Source organism: Ictalurus furcatus, chromosome 2 (genome assembly GCF_023375685.1).
Source record: "Ictalurus furcatus strain D&B chromosome 2, Billie_1.0, whole genome shotgun sequence".
Taxonomy (NCBI): Eukaryota; Metazoa; Chordata; class Actinopteri; order Siluriformes; family Ictaluridae; genus Ictalurus; species Ictalurus furcatus.
In genome coordinates, this window is record NC_071256.1 from 16,042,589 (window position 1) to 16,065,052 (window position 22,464).

At 36.7% G+C, this 22,464-nt stretch overlaps 3 gene segments (V, D, J or C); all 3 read left to right on the plus strand.

The window, feature by feature from the left end:
• The first annotated feature begins 6,346 nt into the window (after nt 1-6,346).
• Nucleotides 6,347-7,019, plus strand: LOC128623489 (immunoglobulin heavy variable 1-3-like). The segment is given in 2 exon segments: nt 6,347-6,389; nt 6,480-7,019. Coding segments are annotated over 2 exon segments (360 nt in total).
• An 11,664-nt stretch (nt 7,020-18,683) lies between these two features.
• Nucleotides 18,684-19,140, plus strand: LOC128623470 (Ig heavy chain V region 914-like). The segment is given in 2 exon segments: nt 18,684-18,729; nt 18,818-19,140. Coding segments are annotated over 2 exon segments (363 nt in total).
• Nucleotides 19,141-21,041: 1,901 nt separating this feature from the next.
• On the plus strand, nt 21,042-21,633 carry LOC128623440 (Ig heavy chain V region 5A-like). The segment is given in 2 exon segments: nt 21,042-21,142; nt 21,236-21,633. Coding segments are annotated over 2 exon segments (441 nt in total).
• Nucleotides 21,634-22,464: the final 831 nt, after the last annotated feature.

Consider the following 22,464-nt stretch of genomic DNA (forward strand, 5'->3'; position numbering starts at 1 on the left):
AATGATAAAACATTCAATTGCATTACATTTCATTTCTTGATGAAAACATAACTCATAAGAAATCTTTTTGCTAATTTATTTGATTAAATTTAATACATTTATTTGTCCCTTTAAGAATGTGTCTACACAGTTTTATAAATTAAAATGTTTGAAGAAAAAAGTCATTTCCATCAAATAATTGCATAAAAAGTTAAATTCTTTTTGTGGTCATTTTGAGGGTTTATTATTTATTTTCATTTTACAGAATATTTAATGACCAGGTAAAATAAATATTTAATTTGTGGATTTTGGAATAAAACAGCATGTCTCCCACAGTTTGTGTGTTTAACACACAATCTGTTCTCACAGGTTGAGGTCCAATAATTTCGAAACACAGTAGGTGGCAGTTCCAGTTTTGTTAGCATAGTGTGTGAATTGTGGCTCTGGCAGTTCTTCAACAAATAAACTAATAGGCATCCCAGTCCCAATAAACACCTCTAGTCCCAACCAGATTTCCTGCAGGATTTCTAAAACAAACAAACAAACAAACAAACAAACAAAAACATCCCCTTATTTGTATTAGTATCTGTTCAGAACACATTATCAGTTCATTACAAATAATGTATTCATATCCCTACATCCCTACTCCTCACACAAAACGTCACCATATCAACAATGCTACACATTTTCTTTATTTTTATTTTTAAAGCCATTTATGTTGCGAGTCCATTATATACATTCCTGTGTAAATTGCATAGAAACTAAAACAAATTAGAACGGGTGTCTCTCTGTAAACCTTGCAGCTGGAACTACTGTCATAGAAACTTGTTACTGTTATAGAAATGTAATTAACACCTTCTGACCACAGCACCTACTACTTTATTGATGCAGACCCTTCACTTATGTCTGTTACATTAGGGAGATGTGTGTGTGTGTGTGTGTGTGTGTGTGTGTGTGTGTGTGTGTGTGTGTGTGTGTGTGTGTGTGGTGAGGAGGAGGAGAACAGCTGAGTAGTTTAAATCACTTTAGTTATATACCATATACAGTTAATCCATCATTAATAATATGTCAATCCATCCCTAAGCTTTTGTGCAGGTTGTTGAATCTGAGCTGTGTAAAGTGGATGTTGGTATCAGTGATAGAAGCTCCACACACTCAGCTCAGTACAAAACACAGATCTGCAAGAAGAGAAACAAAGTGTAAATGTTTTTCACCTATAGATGGCAGTAGCTCACTTCTACTGAGGTAAAACTCATGAAACATTTAAAGGAAACATTTTCTGGAATGAGAAAAGACACAGGTATTATCTCTCAGAACTAGGAGCAGAAGGCTCCTCTAAATAACAACAGCAATAACACACACAACACATCAATTCAGACAGCTTACATTTAAATGATAACGTTCAGTGTATAAACATTGCCTAAAAAATATATGCAAATTTCAAGATTTACATTAAGTATTCATGTTGAATGAAATTGTTCAGTTGCTAATTGAAGTAAAACATTCTGAGGTTATTTATTCATTATTTAAAATATGTTCATTAATAATTAACAACCATCTCTAAAGTGAAGGAAATGAATAAATCATAAGAACTTTGAAGGTTACTTGCAGGTAATCCAATTATTAAAAACAACCACTAAGCTGCACTGGCAAACTGTAAAATGTGACATCGCAGCCACTGCACCATACTACATCATTGTCACATGACCACCTGCACCTTTCTGTTTAACAAGCACTCATATATATAGCCACTGTTTGTACTGCTTCCTGTCTATCTTGACCTTTATCCCTGTACCATCCATCCATCCATCCATCTTCTATACCGCTTATCCTTTTCAGGGTCACAGGGAACCTGGAGCCTATCCCAGGGAGCATCGGACACAAGGCGGGGTACACCCTGGACAGAGTGCCAATCCCTGTACCATGTTTTGTTTCACAGTTTATGTTTAGCCTTAGCCACAGTATTTTGCCTAGTTGTCTTAGTGTCTTTGTTTGGTTGTTTGTTTATTAAACTGTTTGAAGATCTGCGCTTGCTTCCGAATTCAACTTTGTAACATGATACAACTACTAAGCTGAATTGGCAAACAGCAAAATGTAACATCGCTCTCATAATTGACACATGCAAAATCCGCCTGTGGAGGTTCATATTATAGACCTGACTCTATTGGTTAAAAGGAAGTCTATGCAAATCCATCCTGTTATTATTTGCTCTACATAAAATCATCTTGTTGCTCAGCTAAAGTTCATATCATCAAGCTGAATTACAGAACTTCTAAACATCACAGAGGAAGTTATATTGAGCAACTTATATTGCTGTAATTGATGTTTTATTTGAATATCAGAATATTTTTTTATAGTAACTCCTCTAGGGGCTGGACATGCAAATGAGACTTTCCCTTTATAAGCACAGACTCCAGCTGCATTATTTCCACTTAGTTTAGACTTTTTTTCAGGAACAGCCATGCAACCACAAATCATTAACTGTTTTATTTTGATATTATTGACCATAACCTGTGAGTAACAGCTTATTTGTGCATGTATCACTAATATAAATTGTGTAATTCTGTAAGACTATGAAATGATTAAATGTATTTGGCAGGTTGCGGATGTCAGACACTAACCGAGTCTGAGCTGGTGGTCATTAAACCTGGAGGATGTCATCAACTCACCTGTACCTACTCTGGGATTAGTGATGGCAGTGCAGAGATATTCTGGATTAGACAGGCTCAAGAAAAAGGCCTTGAGTGGATCTCACTCATTTCTGCTCCGAGAGGTAGTACTAAACAATACTCTCAGTCTGTTCAGGGAAGATTCACCATCTCCAGAGACAACAGCAAGAAGCAGGTGTATCTGCACATGACCAGCCTGAAGACTGAAGACACAGCTGTGTATTACTGTGCTCGGAGAACACACTGACACAAACAGCTGCAATGCTGTACAAAAATTCACATTCACTTACGGCTTCATTTATTTGAAGTGAAGCTCAAATATTCACACTAGAGTCACACGTTCTGTCTAATTCACAGAGTTAAATAAATCTGCAGAACTTCATCCTGTGTGTATAAAATGTTCAACAGCTATTTCAAACTGATGTTTTAAATTTCATTCAGATGAAAATGAGGGTGTGTGCTGTTCAGATGGATTCTGGGACTTGTGAATTTACCAGTTACATCTGGTTCAGCCCAGACTGTAGATTCATGCAACCCATCAGTGACATTGGTGTTGGGTGATTACACAGAGTGACACGCCCCCTAAACCTGATCTCCACAATACGAAGTCAGTAGTGACTGAGAAGGTGGATGTCTAACTTGACCTACTGTAGAACCTTTAGAAACATGAAATCAGCAATTATTCAGTTATAGTGCAGACTATACCAGAATGAAAATAATTTGTCTTTAATGACACCAATAAAAAGGTTTAGCTACATGCTGTTCTGAAAACACTGCAATATTTCACTGTGTGAGAGTGGCAATTATGGAAGCGGTTATTCTCAGCAGTTACTGTATTTTAACAGCCTCTCTTCTATGTCTATAAAATAAAATTTTTAAAGTTTGCATTTATCAAGAAATTTGTACACATGAGAAATATCTGTCTTCATGTAATTCTCTAGAGTGGGATGTGACTGGGATTAACAGCTACAGAGCTGGACTCAACACAACTTCTCTGTAATATTTATGCAAATCTCTACCTCCTCTTGTGATATTAGCACTGTGCTTATCTAGAGAGGAAGCAGTTCTCATTAGTCCTCCTTCAACACAAACATGTTTGCTTCAGCTCCACTGCTGCTGCTGGCTCTCGCCCCCTGTGAGTGTTTGAATTTAAGCTTTATTACTTCATCTGATCCTTTCAGTTTGTCATATATCGATAGATTTACTATTTGTTTGATGTATGATTTTTGTGCTTCTCCTTACTTAGATTGTAGTATTTTAAAAAGCAAAATAAAGGAAAAATGTAATGACCAAAAAGAACAGATAAAATATACATCCTACCCTTCTTTACCTATAATTATCTGCAGGTTGGTAACAGTAACTTGTCATGGTAGCATCCAAGGGAGCAGAACTACACTATCCATCATCCCCAGCACACTTCATACCTCACTAATCACTTTCACCTGTGTCTCCTTATGCCTTGGTAGCACCAATATTTAAGTTCTAATTTGTCAGCGTCTCACTTTCAAGTTTATGTTGTAGTTGTTGTTTGTTGATGTGTCTCTCTCTATCATATCCACATTTCATGTTAATGGGTCTTATTTTCTCAATTTTGTTTGCACTTTACACAATAAATTGTCTGCACTTGTGTCCACCACCTCTACAATTCCTGACACTCCACTACATCACATCTCCTGGTCCATGATTATTTTCCTATAACACAACTCCAAGTATTTTACTCCGTACTTAATGCGGTTATATAGTAGTGACTTCTCTTTATATAAATTCACCTGAAAACATGTCTTAAACTTCTCATTTGTTGAAACATGAACAATATATATATGCACAAATATATTTATCATATTGTTCATGTTTATATATATATATATATATATATATATATATATATATATATATATATATATATATATATATATATATACAGTGAGGGAAAAAAGTATTTGATCCCCTGCTGATTTTGTACGTTTGTCCACTGACAAAGAAATGATCAGTCTATAATTTTAATGGTAGGTTTATTTGAACAGTGAGAGACAGAATAACATCAAGAAAATCCAGAAAAACGCAAGTCAAAAATTTTATAAATTGATCTGCATTTTAATGAGGGAAATAAGTATTTGACCCCCTCTCAATCAGAAAGATTTCTGGCTCCCAGGTGTCTTTTATACAGGTAACGAGCTGAGATTAGGAGAACACTCTTAAAGGGAGTGCTCCTAATCTCAGCTTGTTACCTGTATGAAAGACACCTGTCCACAGAAGCAATCAATCAATCAGATTCCAAACTCTCCACCATGGCCAAGACCAAAGAGCTCTCCAAGGATGTCAGGGACAAGATTGTAGACCTACACAAGTCTGGAATGGGCTACAAGACCATTGCCAAGCAGCTTGGTGAGAAGGTGACAACAGTTGGTGCGATTATTCGCAAATGGAAGAAACACAAAAGAACTGTCAATCTCCCTCGGCCTGGGGCTCCATGCAAGATCTCACCTCGTGGAGTTGCAATGATCATGAGAACAGTGAGGAATCAGCCCAGAACTACATGGGAGGATCTTGTCAATGATCTCAAGGCAGCTGGGACCATAGTCACCAAGAAAACAATTGGTAACACACTACGCCGTGAAGGACTGAAATCCTGCAGCACCCACAAGGTCCCCCTGCTCAAGAAAGCACATATACATGCCCGTCTGAAGTTTGCCAATGAACATCTGAATGATTCAGAGGACAACTGGGTGAAAGTGTTGTGGTTAGATGAGACCAAAATGGAGCTCTTTGGCATCAACTCAACTCGCCGTGTTTGGAGCAGGAGGAATGCTGCCTATGACCCCAAGAACACCATCCCCACCGTCAAACATGGAGGTGGAAACATTATGCTTTGGGGGTGTTTTTCTGCTAAGGGGAGAGGACAACTTCACTGCATGAAAGGGACGATGGACGGGGCCATGTACCGTCAAATCTTGGGTGAGAACCTCCTTCCCTCAGCCAGGGCATTGAAAATGGGTCGTGGATGGGTATTCCAGCATGACAATGACCCAAAACACATGGCCAAGGCAACAAAGGAGTGGCTCAAGAAGAAGCACATTAAGGTCCTGGAGTGGCCTAGCCAGTCTCCAGACCTTAATCCCATAGAAAATCTGTGGAGGGAGCTGAAGGTTTGAGTTGCCAAACGTCAGCCTCGAAACCTTAATGACTTGAAGATCTGCAAAGCGGAGTGGGACAAAATCCCTCCTGAGATGTGTGCAAACCTGGTGGCCAACTACAAGAAACGTCTGACCTCTGTGATTGCCAACAAGGGTTTTGCCACCAAGTACTAAGTCATGTTTTGCAGAGGGGTCAAATACATATTTCCCTCATTAAAATGCAAATCAATTTATAACATTTTTGACATGCGTTTTTCTGGATTAATTTTTTTGTTATTCTGTCTCTCACTGTTCAAATAAATCTACCATTAAAATTATAGAATGATCATTTCTTTGTCAGTGGGCAAACGTACAAAATCAGCAGGGGATCAAATACTTTTTTCCCTCACTGTATATTTACTCACAGATTAGAGATGTTCAAGAGATGGCGAAGTTTAACATGTAGAGGGATCCTTCATGTTTTGATCCTAATATAAGGAGTGTCTCTATGCAAATGTCCTCCCCTCCTATATATTTAAGCAATGAAAACCAAGATCTTTTACTTATTCTGCTTCAACACACACCATGATCTCTGCATCTCTACTGCTGCTGCTGGCAGCAATACACTGTAAGTGTTTTTACATTTTACATTCAATACAGTTTTGGTTATATATAGCTTTTTTGTTTTTACAACATTAAAATAACTTTTCTTTAACAGGTGTTCACTGTGTTGAGCTGATCCAGCCCGGATCCACAGTATTAACCCCTGGTCAGTCAATGACTCTGACCTGTAAAGTGTCTGGATATTCATTAACTGATAGCAGCTACTGTACACAGTGGATACGACAACCTGCAGGAAAAGCTCTGGAGTGGGTCGGATGGATATGTAGTAGTGGTGGCACTGGCTACAGTGAGAAACTGAAAAGCAGGTTTCAGATTTCCAGAGACACGTCCAGCAGCACAGTAACATTAACAGGACAGAACATGCAGACTGAAGACACAGCTGTGTATTACTGCACTCGTTACCCACAGTGAGACAGATCAACAACATCCTTGTACAAAAACAACTCACACAAAGTCCTATTAGTCCACAAGTGCAACAGTTAACTATCAAAGTCTAACCATAAAATATAATCAGACAAATCACAACAAAGAGTTTAAAGTTATTTTTAAATGTTTATAATTTAGATTTTAAAACATATTTCTAACATAATAATGCTACATCTCTAACATTACTGCGCATTATACACACCCTTATAATCACATCACTTACAAGAACTTGTTATACTGTAGTATTTTTACCTAACAATAATCACCTCAACAAATTAGAATTTGTGTAATCATGTGTGAGAAAGTGTGAGAACATTTTGTCATGATTTTTAAGAGAGGTATAATTTTTCAGTGATTACGAGCCCAATATCCACAAGCATGGATAATAATGATCATGCTATATTTCAAACACTTCAATATTTTATTTAAAATTATAGTATTTGATAAAAAGGCATATGTTCCAATACAAATCCACATATCCTCCATAAGATAAATCTCTTCATCATGATTTAAATATCTTTAAATACTCCCCCCATCATCATCAGATATGCAAATACAAACGTCAAGGCTGGATATCACTCTATTTATGAAATGTGATGGACTCTGTTAAACTTTGGAGAACAGAGAAGACCCCAGTACAAACAACACACACCATGTTCTCTACATCTTTACTGCACCTGCTGGCAGCTGCTTCCTGTGAGTGCTTTATTAAATTCATTCATTTACTAAAATAACAATAAATGTGCAGCATATATTGTGATTTTCATTATGCTTTAAGTCCTCTGAGAGGCGCTCTTTCTCTACTTACACAACATCTTCTCAAAATGTTGAGGTTTAAATGACTGAGAGATTAAAAGGACTGAGAGAGGGCTGATGTCCTCCTGGGATTTCCATCACAGTCTATTAACAACATAGATTTTACAACATATATAAGAACTAAGACATTACAGACCTTTTTTTTTTTATTATTATTTTTGTTTGTTTGTTTATCAGTGTCTTATTAAACCAGGCTGCATAATCCACACTGTTTGATGAATTAGTAAGTAAATAGCAGTAGCTCTTATATTTTGTGAATTTGTATTTTGCGAATTGCTGTCTTTAGTATGTATTTAGTTCTGTTGCACCTTTTGTGAAAGCCTAAACACTGTCATGCGAATCAAATGGTTTAAAGGACTAATATGGTAATATTGTTGGGGGAAAGCACCAACTTAGTTTGTTATAAAACATCACAATCAAGTCCAAACAAAAATACACATGGAAGTGGGCAAGAGAGGAAAAAAACAGTCCCACACAAACACACGCCTCTAGTATGAATGCTAACCACCCCTGACCCTCATTTTGGCCTTTATAAAGGCCTCAAGCACTGATAATGAATATCAACCTAAATTTAGTGTCTAAGCCTTGCTGCAAGATTCTCTATATGTATAATTCCCTTTATTATTGATGTATAAATAATGGAAGTTAGTAAAGAGATTTCTGTTATGGAAAAGTAGATTTGTTCCCAGAAAAAGCCACATATTCCTCCATCCATCCATCCATCCATCCATCCATCCATCTTCTACCACTTACTCCTTTTCAGGGTCACGTGGAACCTGGAGCCTATCCCAGGGAGCATCAGGCACAAGGCAGGGTACACCCTGGACAGGGTGCCAATCCGCCACATATTCACCAGAAGATAAAAAATTTAAATAAGTTCTTCCCCCATCATCACCAGATAAGCAAATACAAGCGCCAGGGCTGGATATTACACTATTTATGGGACGTGATGGTCTCTGTTAAACTTTGGAGAAGACCCAAGTAAAAACAACACACACCATGTTCTCTACATCTGCTTCCTGTGAGTGCTTTATCAAATTCATTCATTTACTACAATAAATATGCAGCATATATTTTGTGAGATATCACCGTGTGTTTTCTTACACAGATGTGCAAGGTGTTGAACTGACTCAGCCTGCTTCCATGACAGTCCAGCCAGGCCAGAGTCTCTCCATCAACTGCAAGGTTTCATATTCAGTTGCAAGCTATCATACAGCTTGGATCCACTAACCTTCAGGTAAAGCTTTAGAATGGATCAACAGCATTGATTATGATGGGGATACTTATAAGAAAGATTCATTTAAAGTGTATTACTGTGCTTGTGAGCCACACTGACATGACAAACTGCAGCGCTGCACAAAAACATCATCTTAATCACAATTCAGTTCTGTATTTAAATAATAACTACATTTAACTGAGCGAATAATCCTCACATTATAAATACTTCACATTTAAATACCTCAGATCATGATTAATAAAAGATATTATTATCTTTTTTTATCTGTTTGAAATGAAATGCATTTTAATGTCCAGCTAACATATCACTTGCTTTACATGTTTGAAAGCTTTTTGTTTATCACTTCATATATTAAATTCAAATGCTACTTAAAATAATTGGTAATAAACATTAATTGATGACTTAGACCCAAAAATATTTGTTGTTGTCTCTTAAAGATGATGTTGACTCAAGACACAACACATAGAGGACTGCACTGATTATCATAACGACCTCTTTCACTACCTGTTTTATAGCTATGTTTATAGCTGTAATAATGTAAGTGATAACAAGAAATACTTTGGGTTGTAACAGGCACTCTGCTTTGATTCATTGTTGATTATTGTCCTCCCGAAGTGTTTTATTCCTTACTGAATCTGTCACTGAGCTCCTCTGCTTCTGTGGTATTTTAGATAAAGCTCCAAGTGTTATATAAACTGTAAGACTGGTGCCAAGATGTCTAAACCTAGAGAGAACTACTCTCTGAGGACAAAGGACGACTTCAAGAACAAACACTCAATCTTTCTCCCACTTATTAGCATCCACACCTGAGATAGCACATCATGCTGAGTGTAGCCTGTAAGATACTCACTTCCTCCCTCCCCACACCCTTCTATTTCTCTGTATTGAGATCACCTCAAAAATTAGCATCTCCATCCGAGTCAGCCTGGAAGATCCTCACTTCCTCTCTCCCCACACCCTTCTATTTCTCTGTATTGAGATCACCTTAAACACACCCAAGGTCTAAATGCATTGCATAACATGTTTTAATGTGAATAAGATGTCAACTATACATGTTTACTGTATTATACAAAAGGTCTCAGTGCAACTGGAAAATATAGTCTTATTCCCTCAACAGCTGTTTAAATAAAATGGTACATGCAGTTAGAGGCATACCCTCCCAAGGTCCCTCACTCAAATTACCTCCTGTATGTAAATAAGGTACATCCTCCCACAAACATCAAATTATAATCACAAACAACACCATTTGGTGGACCCACAGAGCATCTGGGTATTTAGGGGAGAGCTGCCCAAAGATTCGGGGAATCTGTAGACAGATCTCCCACACGATCACTGTGTGTAGTTTTTCTCTACCAGGTATGTAAGTACTGTCTCTCTTATGTTGTGTTTTTATGTTTTGGATTTGATTGGAATGTAATGTTGCATGTAATTCTTTCTTATTATTATCAATAGTAGTGTTGGATTTGGATGTTTTCATACCTGGTTAAATAAATTATTAGACTTGATTATATTCTGAATTATTCTGAATGTATTGTCTCTAGTAAATTACAGTCCTTGTTACAGCAAATCTGCGACCAGGTTAGTACAGGCTAACAGTTTGGCATTAAGTTAAGTGTACTTAGTGTGTACAGGCTCAATAGGAAATATCTGTTTAGGACAACATAAAGTTGATCGACCAAGTCTAAATAGGGGGAAGTCTAAACCTCTGGTTATTGTAATCTTTCTCTAGTTAATGTGTACATAGGCATGATTATATAAAGCAAATTTTACTTAGATATTATTGGTCTGTCTCTGTAGATTTTAGTAGTCATGACCTCTGACTAGAGATAACGTTTCGATAACTAAGTGGTACTATCTCAGGGGACTAATAAAGTACTATTTAGGAAAGGGCAAGCACGGGGCGGTCGTCTAAATAGTATTAGTCAATTACCTCTGGCTAATGACCAAGACGGGTGAGTTTGTGACCATGAGATCCGCGCACACGGCCGGCGCGAGACTTGACACGGAATCCGAATGAATGAGCACAATATAAAGTATCGAATAAATTAGAATTAATCAAGTAGAGAAGATTAAAAGTATAAAAATATGAATAACTAAGTAATCGACGAGGTTTTTACAATTGGAGTCAGATTTAATTTAAGAGAGTCAAGCAGAATTCGAATGACAAATTTAAATATATTCACATCGCTTCCAAAAGACAGGAACACATGGGAATCCTTCTACCATGTCATTGGATACTGTCATTGGGCCGGTGAGTGGACCCCTACAGGTCAATAAATAAATAAAACAGTAAAGAGAAATTTTCACACCCTTCTTTGCTCATATTTACCAAGGGTGCCAATATATATATTGGACACTATACACACACACTGGAGTTCGTCCATCGATTTCCACCTCCATTATGGAGAACACAAACTGGAACTCGACTTGCTCGTGTTGTAACGTGAGGAAGACTTGCGCAGCATTGGCCTCACTCTCACTTCCCGGTGAGATCCAGTGCTAAGACTGAGTCAAGACTGAAAATGGCCCCCGGGCGCAGTGATTCATACACACCCATTCATGCATGTCTTTGGATGGGGGAGGAAACCGGGGGACCTGGAGGAAACCCCCACAGCGCAGGGAGAACATGCAAACCCCGCACATGCATGGCCCCGGCAGGACTCAAACCCTGGACCCTGTGAGGCGAACATGCTAACCACTAAGCTACCACACACACACACACACACACACACACACACACACACACACATACACACACACACACACACACACACACTCTCTCTCTCTCTCTCTCTCTCTCTCTCTCTCTCTCTCTCTCTCTCTTTATAAGTGAAAAGTGAGTCCATTCTTGGCCATTTATATTAATATATATTAACGTGTAAAATTTGATCATATTACACATTGTTCAGGCTTGAACCTGAACAGCTGAAGCTGATTTGATTAACAAATCAGAAAACTTTAATGCTTGATAGAGCTTACATGTGTGTGTTTCGGTGTGTATCTTTGTGCCGCTTCAGGTTTTGATAGTCACAGCTAGAGTGAGAAAAGATTAGAAACTACGAATTGGGTCCACACAGGACAATTTGCATTTCAAAGTATCTAAATTTGGTACTTCAGGTTACATGTAAATGATCATTAACCTGGTTTATTATATTTTTACATTACTGATACAATTTGTATATAGTTATGCTTCATTCAGTCTTCACTGTTAACATGTGCAGTCTCAGCATGACCATGTAGTTGAATTCCACTGTATTGTGCAGTTTGAGAAGAATAGTAGAAGTTAATGTAAAATAGTGCCTATAAAATAACCATATTATGTAGACAAAGATACATTTGCAAACTAAATGCAGCATAAAGAAATACGTCATAATATATTTGATCATACACATGTAATATACACAATGTAGAAAATATTACATGAATCAAATATAAATAATCTTATAAAGTTATAAATTACAGTGTAATATGTAATAATAACTGGAGTTATGTCAGTGCATAAGGTTATTATATGTAATTATAATTTATTTCGAGTTTAACAATATGTTTTATATTTTTTAAGCATCTGTCATTGTTACGGTCACAGGAACAGGATACATCTGCAAAGATAACCATGTTAAACCTGTTCATTAGTGTTAAAAAGATGGAATGAACTCATAATGTGTCTTCATAATATATTTTCTACAAATGAAGTGGCATTAACCAGTTGATTTCGAAACCTGTCAACCACAAGAATGAGCTCTGTTTAATTCTAAAACTGTGATCTTTGTTGTTGCTGTATTTTTTTCTTCTTCACCATCCTTTATACTGTGTGGGGAACAATGTGCTAATGGGTCAGATTTTGATATCACATTTTGATACGGGCATAATTGTGCTTAATGGCATTTTTAATGGCATATGTACTTTATAGCCATTGACTAAATTTATGTACATTACCTGAAGACATGGTTATAATGGCAACAACAGACTTTCTGGAAAATGAATACAAGCTTTTCAAGAATTTTTATTTATTTATTTGTTTAAAACATTACAATACATTAGTATAATAGTGCATCACTAGCTCTAATGAGGATGATTCTTTTTTGTTAGAAAAAAAGTTTATTTTTAGTTTAGTAAAATATGAATTATGTGGAATTTTTGCTAATTTTATAATGTGGGCCAATAATTCTGGAAGGCACTGTACAGTATACAATGTTGAATCATTATGCTATGATGCTTTTGAATACTTCACAAGGGCTCTTGTGAAGATTTGTGTTTTCTTGTTTGATAATTCAATGTATAGATACTCTGATAACTTAAAAAAACAAAACAAACAAACATTAATTTACACATTATAGTGTTATAATGATCAATCACTGCTATCATTGGTAAATACTTTTGTAGTAGTAAGAGGTTAAGGCTGTTTCAATATGTGTGTGAGCTTGCCCACATCTCCTGAGCCCAGCTGCAGTTGTGTGAGAGCTCCTGATTGACAGCTTTGCAACAAATACTCAAACCATGCAGCTGCATTCTGCTTAAATTACAGGGATCTGACGCCACACAGTGATAGACCTGTCAGGAGTAAGTAGCCCAAAATTACACAGGACTGAACACACAACTGAGTGTTCACCATGGAGAGAAATGGTCAGAGTTTCATACTGTTGTAAAGTAGAATCCTACACCACTGAATCAGGTTATAAGTATATAACAAGAGGATAGTAAGAATGGGCATTTTGTCCTGGTCTTCTTTCCCCCTTTTTACACTAGATGGCAGCAGTGAGCAGCAGATTGTGGGACGTTCAGTTCTATAGCTTTTGGGCCTGATTTATCAGATTTATTTAGTAAAGTTGTGTAAGTTGTATGTAAATGTTTGTCTAAGCCAAATCGAACTAAAATTGTCTGCCCAATTAAAAAAAAAATCCAGAAAGGCTTATTTTCTTCGTACTTGCATGGATACGTTGACGCACATTTCAGTATGCCCTACTGGAAGGAGAAAGGGCAATATTGCACTTCAGTTTTATCTGTTTTTGCAAGTCCAACACATGTTTACCATTTATGAGTGGGTAAATTTACATTCCTGATGATTAAACTCTCCCTTTCACCAACTTGTTGCTTGTTACCTCCTTAGTTTCCTGCATGAATGATTTTTCAGTTTGTAACTCACACTGTGTCTTTACATTTCTTATATTCTCTTGCACTCTAGCAGGTCTTATTGCCCACATTCATAAATTAACTGTTTATGACATGTTGAAGAGGTGATTTATATCTGCACATACATAGAAAAGTGAAAGGATGGAGCTCATTTTGGGTTCATTTAGAATATTTCGAGGTTAAATTAAATTAATCTAAGAACTGAACTGTAGATTAAGCAGTTTAATCCACATGTAAACGCACTATGGGATGATAGGGAGCGCTGTTGTATTTTGTATCTCCATATCATTATATTACTTCTGCTTTTCAGTTTAAGTACACATAAGATGCCATCAGCTATTACAGCATTATACCTCCCTGACATCATCATGAAATAAATTAATATTAAGAGAAAATAAAGTAATGAAACAATTTCTATAAACATTTCTCCATTTGCTGTATTTCATAATGCCTTTATTCCTGAGAAAATTACTTGTTCACTTCTCTCCATGAGTATGTCGTCATGATGCAAATGTGTGTCGATGTAGTATTTATGTGCAGCCGAGCTGAGCGGAGCAGTCGATTCTCATCAACGCTCACCATGAAGATCCCACTCTCCTTATTTGTGCTCCTAATCAGCCTGTGTGTTCACTGTGAGTTTTTCTGCTGATTAAAAAAAAGTACAGTTTCAATGCTCATATTTTAATTGTCTTTTGTTCATAACCTCTCTCTACTAGGTGTGAAAGGGCAGAGTTTGGAGTCTATTCCTAGTCATGCAGTACTGAGTAATCCTGGTGGAACTGTCAGCCTCTCTTGTAAGGCTATAGGATATAATTTTGGAGATTATGGCATGAGCTGGATACGACAGCCTTGTGGAAAGCCCTTACAGTGGATTGGGCACATCAATACTGCAAGTGGAGAAACATTCTACAGTAAAAGTCTTGAAGGAAGAATTGAAATAACAAAGGATAACAGTAAAGGCATTTCATACTTCAGGTTGTCTAGCCTGACTGTAGAAGACACAGCTGTGTATCACTGTACCCGAAAATACAGTGACACAAACAGATGACAAGGACGTACAAAAAATTCAGTTCCTGAATTTGTATATACGTCTGTCTTCCTGAATACAGTGGGCAGACAATGTTAAAATATAATCTCGCAATATTATGGTGTAAAGGCAGGGAATAAAATTATATAAATAAACCCTGAATGCCCAAAGTATTCCTTCACACAAATAGCTTAAGAAAATGTACAGAACATTAATCCTACAATTACTACTACAGTGTAGCTAATATGCTACGATGCCTACTGTAGGTTCTGGTACTAGACTATACCACAGTGCTGCTCTCAAATCTGTTTGGTCAGAAGTTATTTCATTGTCTATATTGGCAGCTGTGACAGTAGCGCCAGCTGCAAATCATAGGTTTTTATTAATGTGCACATTCTGCGATGTCATTATTTTTACAGTTCTTGCGATCACAACAAAGTCGTCAGGACAGATTATTTTATGCTTTCCAGTTTTTCAGTCACGTGACATCCTACCCTTTTTATTTTTAAAGAGGAGGATGGTGATGGAGTGACTATTTATACTACAACAAGAAATAACAGGTCCAAACTTATCATTAAATGTAACTATAAGCTGAAAAAAGTATAATGCGACATTTACAAAATAAAAAATTCAGTAATTCAAGCTGCTGTGGTATAAAGGGAATAAAATACTTTAGGACTTCATCATGAAATGCATGATAAATAAGAAAAAAAAAAAAACAAGTAACGCACACATTTTTACATAGAAAGGATGTACTGTGTCTCATAGTGCCTTCGTTTCTGACAAAATCCCAGTATGATGATCACAGGTCTCTTACCAACAGAATCACTGCCCCCTGTTCTCTTTCCTGATCATGATGTCATGATGCAATCCAGAGTGCTGTGTGTCTATGCAGTATTTATGTGCAGCTGAGCTGAGTGGAGCAGTCGAGTCTCATCAACACTCACCATGAAAATCCCACTCTCCTTATTCCTGCTACTAATCAGCCTCAGTGACCTCTCAGCTGAAACCTGTGATTCACTCTTTTATCTGGATATATCTGTATTAAAACTTGATTAATGAAATATTTTACAGCAGGCAATGGTGTAACGAGCCAACACCGGGCCCCAATGCAGGGCTGTCAAGGCGGGCCCCCTAAGCAGAGCATGGTGACAGAATGTCAATATTCAACGACATAGTCTATCGTACATATGTTACAGCAGCAAAGAGATCCATCCATCCATCCATCTTCTACCACTTACTCCTTCTTCTGGGTCACGGGGGAACCTGGAGCCTATTCCAGGGAGCATCGGGCACAAGGCGGGGTACACCCTGGACAGGGTGCCAGTCCATCGCAGGGCACAATAGCAGCAAAGAGATGACTAATCAAATTGGGAGTAGGCGCAACACAACAAATGAAAAAAAAAACATTGGTGACGGCGCACCATGACAGATAACACCTTGCTATGGCTGTGCACACATAGGGCCCTCGACCTACTAAATACAACCACAACATCTGATCGTTAAAAAAATTAGAAAGATGCTCACTTACATCATAGCGGCAATTTCTGGGCTTTCCTCTGGGCGAAGTTTTCGATCAAATACTTAAGATCCAGCTGGTGGGCCCGGGCATTCTCACTCAAGAGTACAGTAAGTCCAGAGAGACGGCTCTGTCCCATTGAGCTCCTCAGATAGTTTAAAACAAATCAATTTCAGTTTAGAAAAAGAACGCTCAGCAGAAGCCACTGTCACTGGGACTGTCAGAAAAAAGCATTAAAACAGTGTAGACTTCTCCGAAACTTGCAGTGATGCAACTGTTCTCAATGAGCAGCATCTTCGTTAGCTCTTGGACTGTTTTCATTTTTGAAATACGGTCTTTTAAGCAGGCACGGAAAGACAACAATTGCACTGGAAAATCAGAAGTTATGTCATCTCTGTAAATATCCACTATGGCATCGCTGTTTAACTCAAATTCAACTAGGTTATGTTTTGCACATACTACGAATGTTCATAATTACTAGTAATGTCCCAGAATCCCCTGTGCCGATTTTTTTTGAAAATCAAAGCAAAAACCATCAATCTTTATTTAAAAAACTCCTTGTAATTATAACTATAGTTTGTTTCAATAGCTTTATAGAAATACATATATATTATAATTGTTTTCTGGTACTGTGTAATACACTCGGGTAATGACGTCAAAGACACACCATCAAGCAGAAGTTTGATACACATACATTAATTTTAATCGCCATTCGCCAGGCATTGCTTCGGTGTGTGTGGGTATACTAACGTAAATGCATGTCCTGCTTACAGATGATAGGATTTAGGATTTAGCTCATTAAAAAATAGGTTAATATAATTGAGCTTCTTGTAGGACATTTGCCTTTTATTACTAACACCAATGTAGAAGTCATTTAGTAGTCGTTCATTAACATACACTTTGTAGTATTTCCTACAGTACACTACACTTTCCTAAACTATTAGTGTTAAGTAATACATTGTATCACAAGGTCTGATCCGTGGCATAATAAGAATATTGTGGTGTAAATTATCACTCACACTTAAAGGGAGATAGACAGCTGTATTTATTTTTTGTAAATGTTTCAAATCCACAATTGCCACATTGATTGCTCCACTGTGTGTTTCCTCTAAATAGTAAACACAGTAAATAGAAGAAGTTACATGTGTTGTCCATCCTTTTGTGTAATTTGTATTTGGCTAAATAATGTGTAATTAGTATTCCTACTTTAAGTTTGTCTGACATCAAGAAATAAATGCACAGCCAGAGAAAAATAATGCACCCATTTCCAGAGCTCTAAATAAATAATAAAAAAAAACAAAATAAAAAAGAGTGTCCACCTTATATTTTAAATCCATCTTATACTAGATTTGTCTGAGCCAATTGTTAAATTAATTTTAACTCACTAGAGTCTGTGCAATTAAAACCTCTGAAAACACTGATACTGATAGAACAGTTAGGGGCGCTATGGTGCATTGTGTGTCCCAGAAATCTCACTTACAATTCTGCACAATTTCTCATGTGATAATGTGAGACATTAAACACTGGGCCTTATAGTGGTCTTATAGTAGTCAAATTCCTACAGATGACCAAAGTCTGTGATTATTGTGCATATACTACATACACCAAGACTGAAAATAAATCACTGAATGAAGCATTACTTTTTTGCTTTTTGCCATAGCTTTGCTCTTTGCAGTTTCTCTGTAACAAGCTGTATTTTTTAAAGTCAACTTTATGGTGGTAACTGTGACTCTGCTTCATCATACCACCCTGTCATTGCTTATTTTCCTGTAACAGTACCCCTGCTGTGTTTTATTCCTTACCTGTTGTTTGTTTATAGTGTGTTTGCTTATTCACCTGAAACACCTGATAGTGCATAAACTCACCCATTAACAACCGTCTTAAGCTTCTGATTTATTAAAACATAAAATCAAAGAGGACTGATAGATATATTTAAAATAGACATCACACAATACCCCAAATGATTATATCTTTAAAATGACAGCTTAGACATGTTTGAGAGATCGGGAGGTTTTCTCATATAAAAGAAGCCATCTTTTTTTTACTCTAAGATAAGGAGTGTCTCTATGCAAATGTCCTTCCCTGTTATATATTTAAGCAATGAAGACCAAGAGCTTTTACTTATTCTGCTTCAATACACACCATGATCTCTACATCCCAACTGCTGCTGCTGCTGGCAGCCGTACACTGTAAGTGTTTTTACATTTGACATATAATGCAATTTTGGTTACATATAGCTTTTTGCTTTCCAACATTAAAATAACTTTTCTTTAACAGGTGTTCACTGTGTTGAACTGATCCAGCCCGGATCCACATTATTAACCCCTGGTCAGTCAATGACTCTGACCTGTAAAGTGTCTGGATATTCATTAACTGATAGCAACTACTGTACACACTGGATACGACAACCTGCAGGAAAAGCTCTGGAGTGGATTGGAGAGATATGTAGTAGCGGTGGCACTTACCACAGTGAGAAACTTAAAAGCAGGTTTCAGATTTCCAGAGACACATCCAGCAGCACAGTAACATTAACAGGACAGAACATGCAGACTGAAGACACAGCTGTGTATTACTGCGCTCGTCAACCACAGTGAGACAGATCAACAACATCCTTGTACAAAAACACCTCATATAAAGGCCTATTAGAACTTTTCCAACCAAGTCTAAATAATAAACAAACAAACAAACAAACAAACAAACAAATAAATAAATTACCCAAATGCCACCTAATAGGTTAAATTATTTTTATGAGTAGTTTGTATTAGATTTAATCTGTATGCCAGCAAAACCATAATCTCTAATGTTGCTGCACGTTCTATACACAGTCAAAAGCTTTTAACCTACTTGATTTTATGTTTTATGGGGTGATTTTACCACCATAAAGTTCATTATTTTTCTTTAGCACCTCATCCTTAAGTGTTTTATTCCTCTTATACCACTGCAGTGTACTCACAATTACAATGTTGTATTGATTAAAGAATGACACATCATACATTTTATCCATTTATAATCACATTTATTGTTGTGGAGAATTCGAAAGATACATTATACATTGTACATTTTACATTATAACAAGGGTCATCACTAGATCTTTTAAAAACAAGCTGCAGTAAAATTTAGCTGTGCCCCAGTAAAATGTTCCTGATAAATCATTGTCTGATCTACGTACAGTAGATACGTCTAAACAAAGGCTTTCCTGTTCATTGATGGTTATCATTTACATAATTTCATACATCCATATTCTACCGCTTACTCCTTTTCAGGGTCACGGGGAACCTGGAGCCTATCCCAGGGAGCATCAGGCACAAGGCAGGGTACACCCTGGACAGGGTGCCAGTTCATCACAGGGCACAATCACATACACACTCACACACCCATTCATACCATTTACATAATTTGAATTATGTAAAACATGAAGGCTGATTTTAATGCCATCTGAAATATTCATCAAAATACATCAAAATATTCTGCACATCCTCTTTGATCATATGCCCTGCACCCTCGCTGTGTTGCTCCTCCTTTTACTTAATACATAATAGGACATTGTAGCTGAGGAGAGGTAACTACCAGGCTACACTTATGGCTGTGTTAATGAGTAGTATATGAATTTGTATTTATATTGTATTGAATAATGCCATCCCATTTTCCACATCTAATTTACTTGGCACAGATTTGATTGATGACGTTAACTTGTTAACTGTTAAAAGAACACTTGCTTATCTCTTCTAATTTGGCATTCTGACACAAACAATGTGATTTAGTCATCATCAGTGAAAGCTTTTTGTACTGATTTTAGATTGCTCAGGTCCAAGAGGTGTGTGTGATTAGTGATGGAGCTAAACTCCGCAGGACAGTGCAGTGGCCCTCCAGAAATCTGAATTACCCATCTCTGGTTTATAAGCTAATTTTGGTTTCAGTGGTCTCTTCCAGTATATTGTCTGGTATTTGTGTAAACAAAACATAATTAATTTATTTTTGGGACTCTGATGGACTAGGATTGGAGAGGGTGGATTTTAAATATAATGAAAATGTGTTATGGAATTTCAGGTGGCGGGTGGAGACTCCTTCCATAAATGTTAAATAAATATAGCCTTACAGAAAATGTCACAGTGTCAACAATTAGCCACATATTTAAAATCCATTGTGGATTTAAATGGAGCATTGCCAAACAAGTTTCTGCACAAGTTGTTACAACAGAAACAATACTGCATTTGAATGAGCTGATTAATAAAAAACCTAAAATGAATCAACAAATCAAAATTGAGGATTCAGTGCAGTGGTATGATATCATTCAACTGTGTGAGTCTTTATATTATTGAAAATATTAGCTGGATTTTTTTTTTATTTTAATAAAAAACAAAAACAAAAACAAACACATGTTCTCCATGAGATGAATCTCCTCATCATGATTTAAATACATTTTAAATACATTCTCCTCCAATCATCACCAGATATGCAAATACAAGCATCAGGGTTGGATATCACTCTATTTATGAGATGTGATGGTCTCTGTTAAACTTTGGAGAACAGAGAAGACCCCAGTACAAACAACACACACCATGTTCTCTACATCTCTACTGCTCCTGCTGGCAGCTGCTTCCTGTGAGTGCTTTATCAAATTCATTCATTTACTACAATAACAATAAATGTGCAGCATATATTGTGTGAGATATCACCATGTGTTTTCCTCCACAGATGTGCATGGTGTTGAACTGACTCAGCCTGCTTCCATGACAGTCCAGCCAGGCCAGAGTCTCTCCATCAACTGCAAGGTTTCGTATTCAGTTACCACCTATCATACAGCTTGGATCCGACAACCTGCAGGAAAAGCTCTGGAGTGGATTGGATACATTCATAGCAGTGGGAGTACATATTACAATGACAAACTGAAAAATAAGTTCAGCATCTCCAGAGACACTGCTACTAACACAATAACAATTGGAGGACAGAATCTGCAAACTGAAGACACAGCTGTGTATTACTGTGCAAGAGGCACAGTGACACAGAATAGTGGCTTCTCCTTACAAAAACTTTAAAACATGTTAGAGTTCCTCTCAATGTAACTAATAAACCATCTCATTCACACTTTTACTTTCTTCCACTGGAATGAAGTTGTAATTGCTTGTCATTTTTAAACACACAGTAGACATTTTTAAAATAAAACATACATTCTTCAAAGACTGTTGATTTTGATCCATTATTAATCTCTACATTGTATGGAATATTTAATAAACAACTGGAATAAATGTTTAATCAGTGAACTAGAATGTCAGGAATAATACAATTTATACATTTTTAAATCAAATAAACATTCTGCAAAAAGACCATTGAACCATTATTATTCTTTTCATTGTATAGAATATTTAATAAACAATTGTAATATGTTTAGTCAGTGGACTCAAGAATAATACAGTTTGTTTCCAGCAGTGTGTTGTGTTTAACACACAGTCTGTTCTCATAGTTTGAGGTGCAATATTTGAGACAACTGAAGGAGGCAGCAGAGCTCAACAAATAAAATTAATAGGCATGCCAGTCCCAATACACACCCCTAGTCTCAAGCAGATTTCCTGCACGATTTCTAAAAACAATCCTCCTATTTGTATTAGTATCTGTTCAGATCACATTATCTGTTCATTACAAATCATTTATTAACATCCCTACATCCCTACTCCTCACACAAACCTTCACCATATCAACAATGTTACATGATTTTGCTTTCTTTTCTTTTCTTTTCTTTTTTTTTTGTAATGTAGCACCTTCTGACCACAGCACCTACTACTTTATTAAGAAATGTTCATTTTGGATGATTGTTCAGCTATTTACTTGTTTTTTTTTAATGCTTATTTAGTGTCCATTGCATTTTCACAAAAAGGAAAATATTAGGGTTTAATCATTTGATCACAGGGATACATTAGTGTTTTATT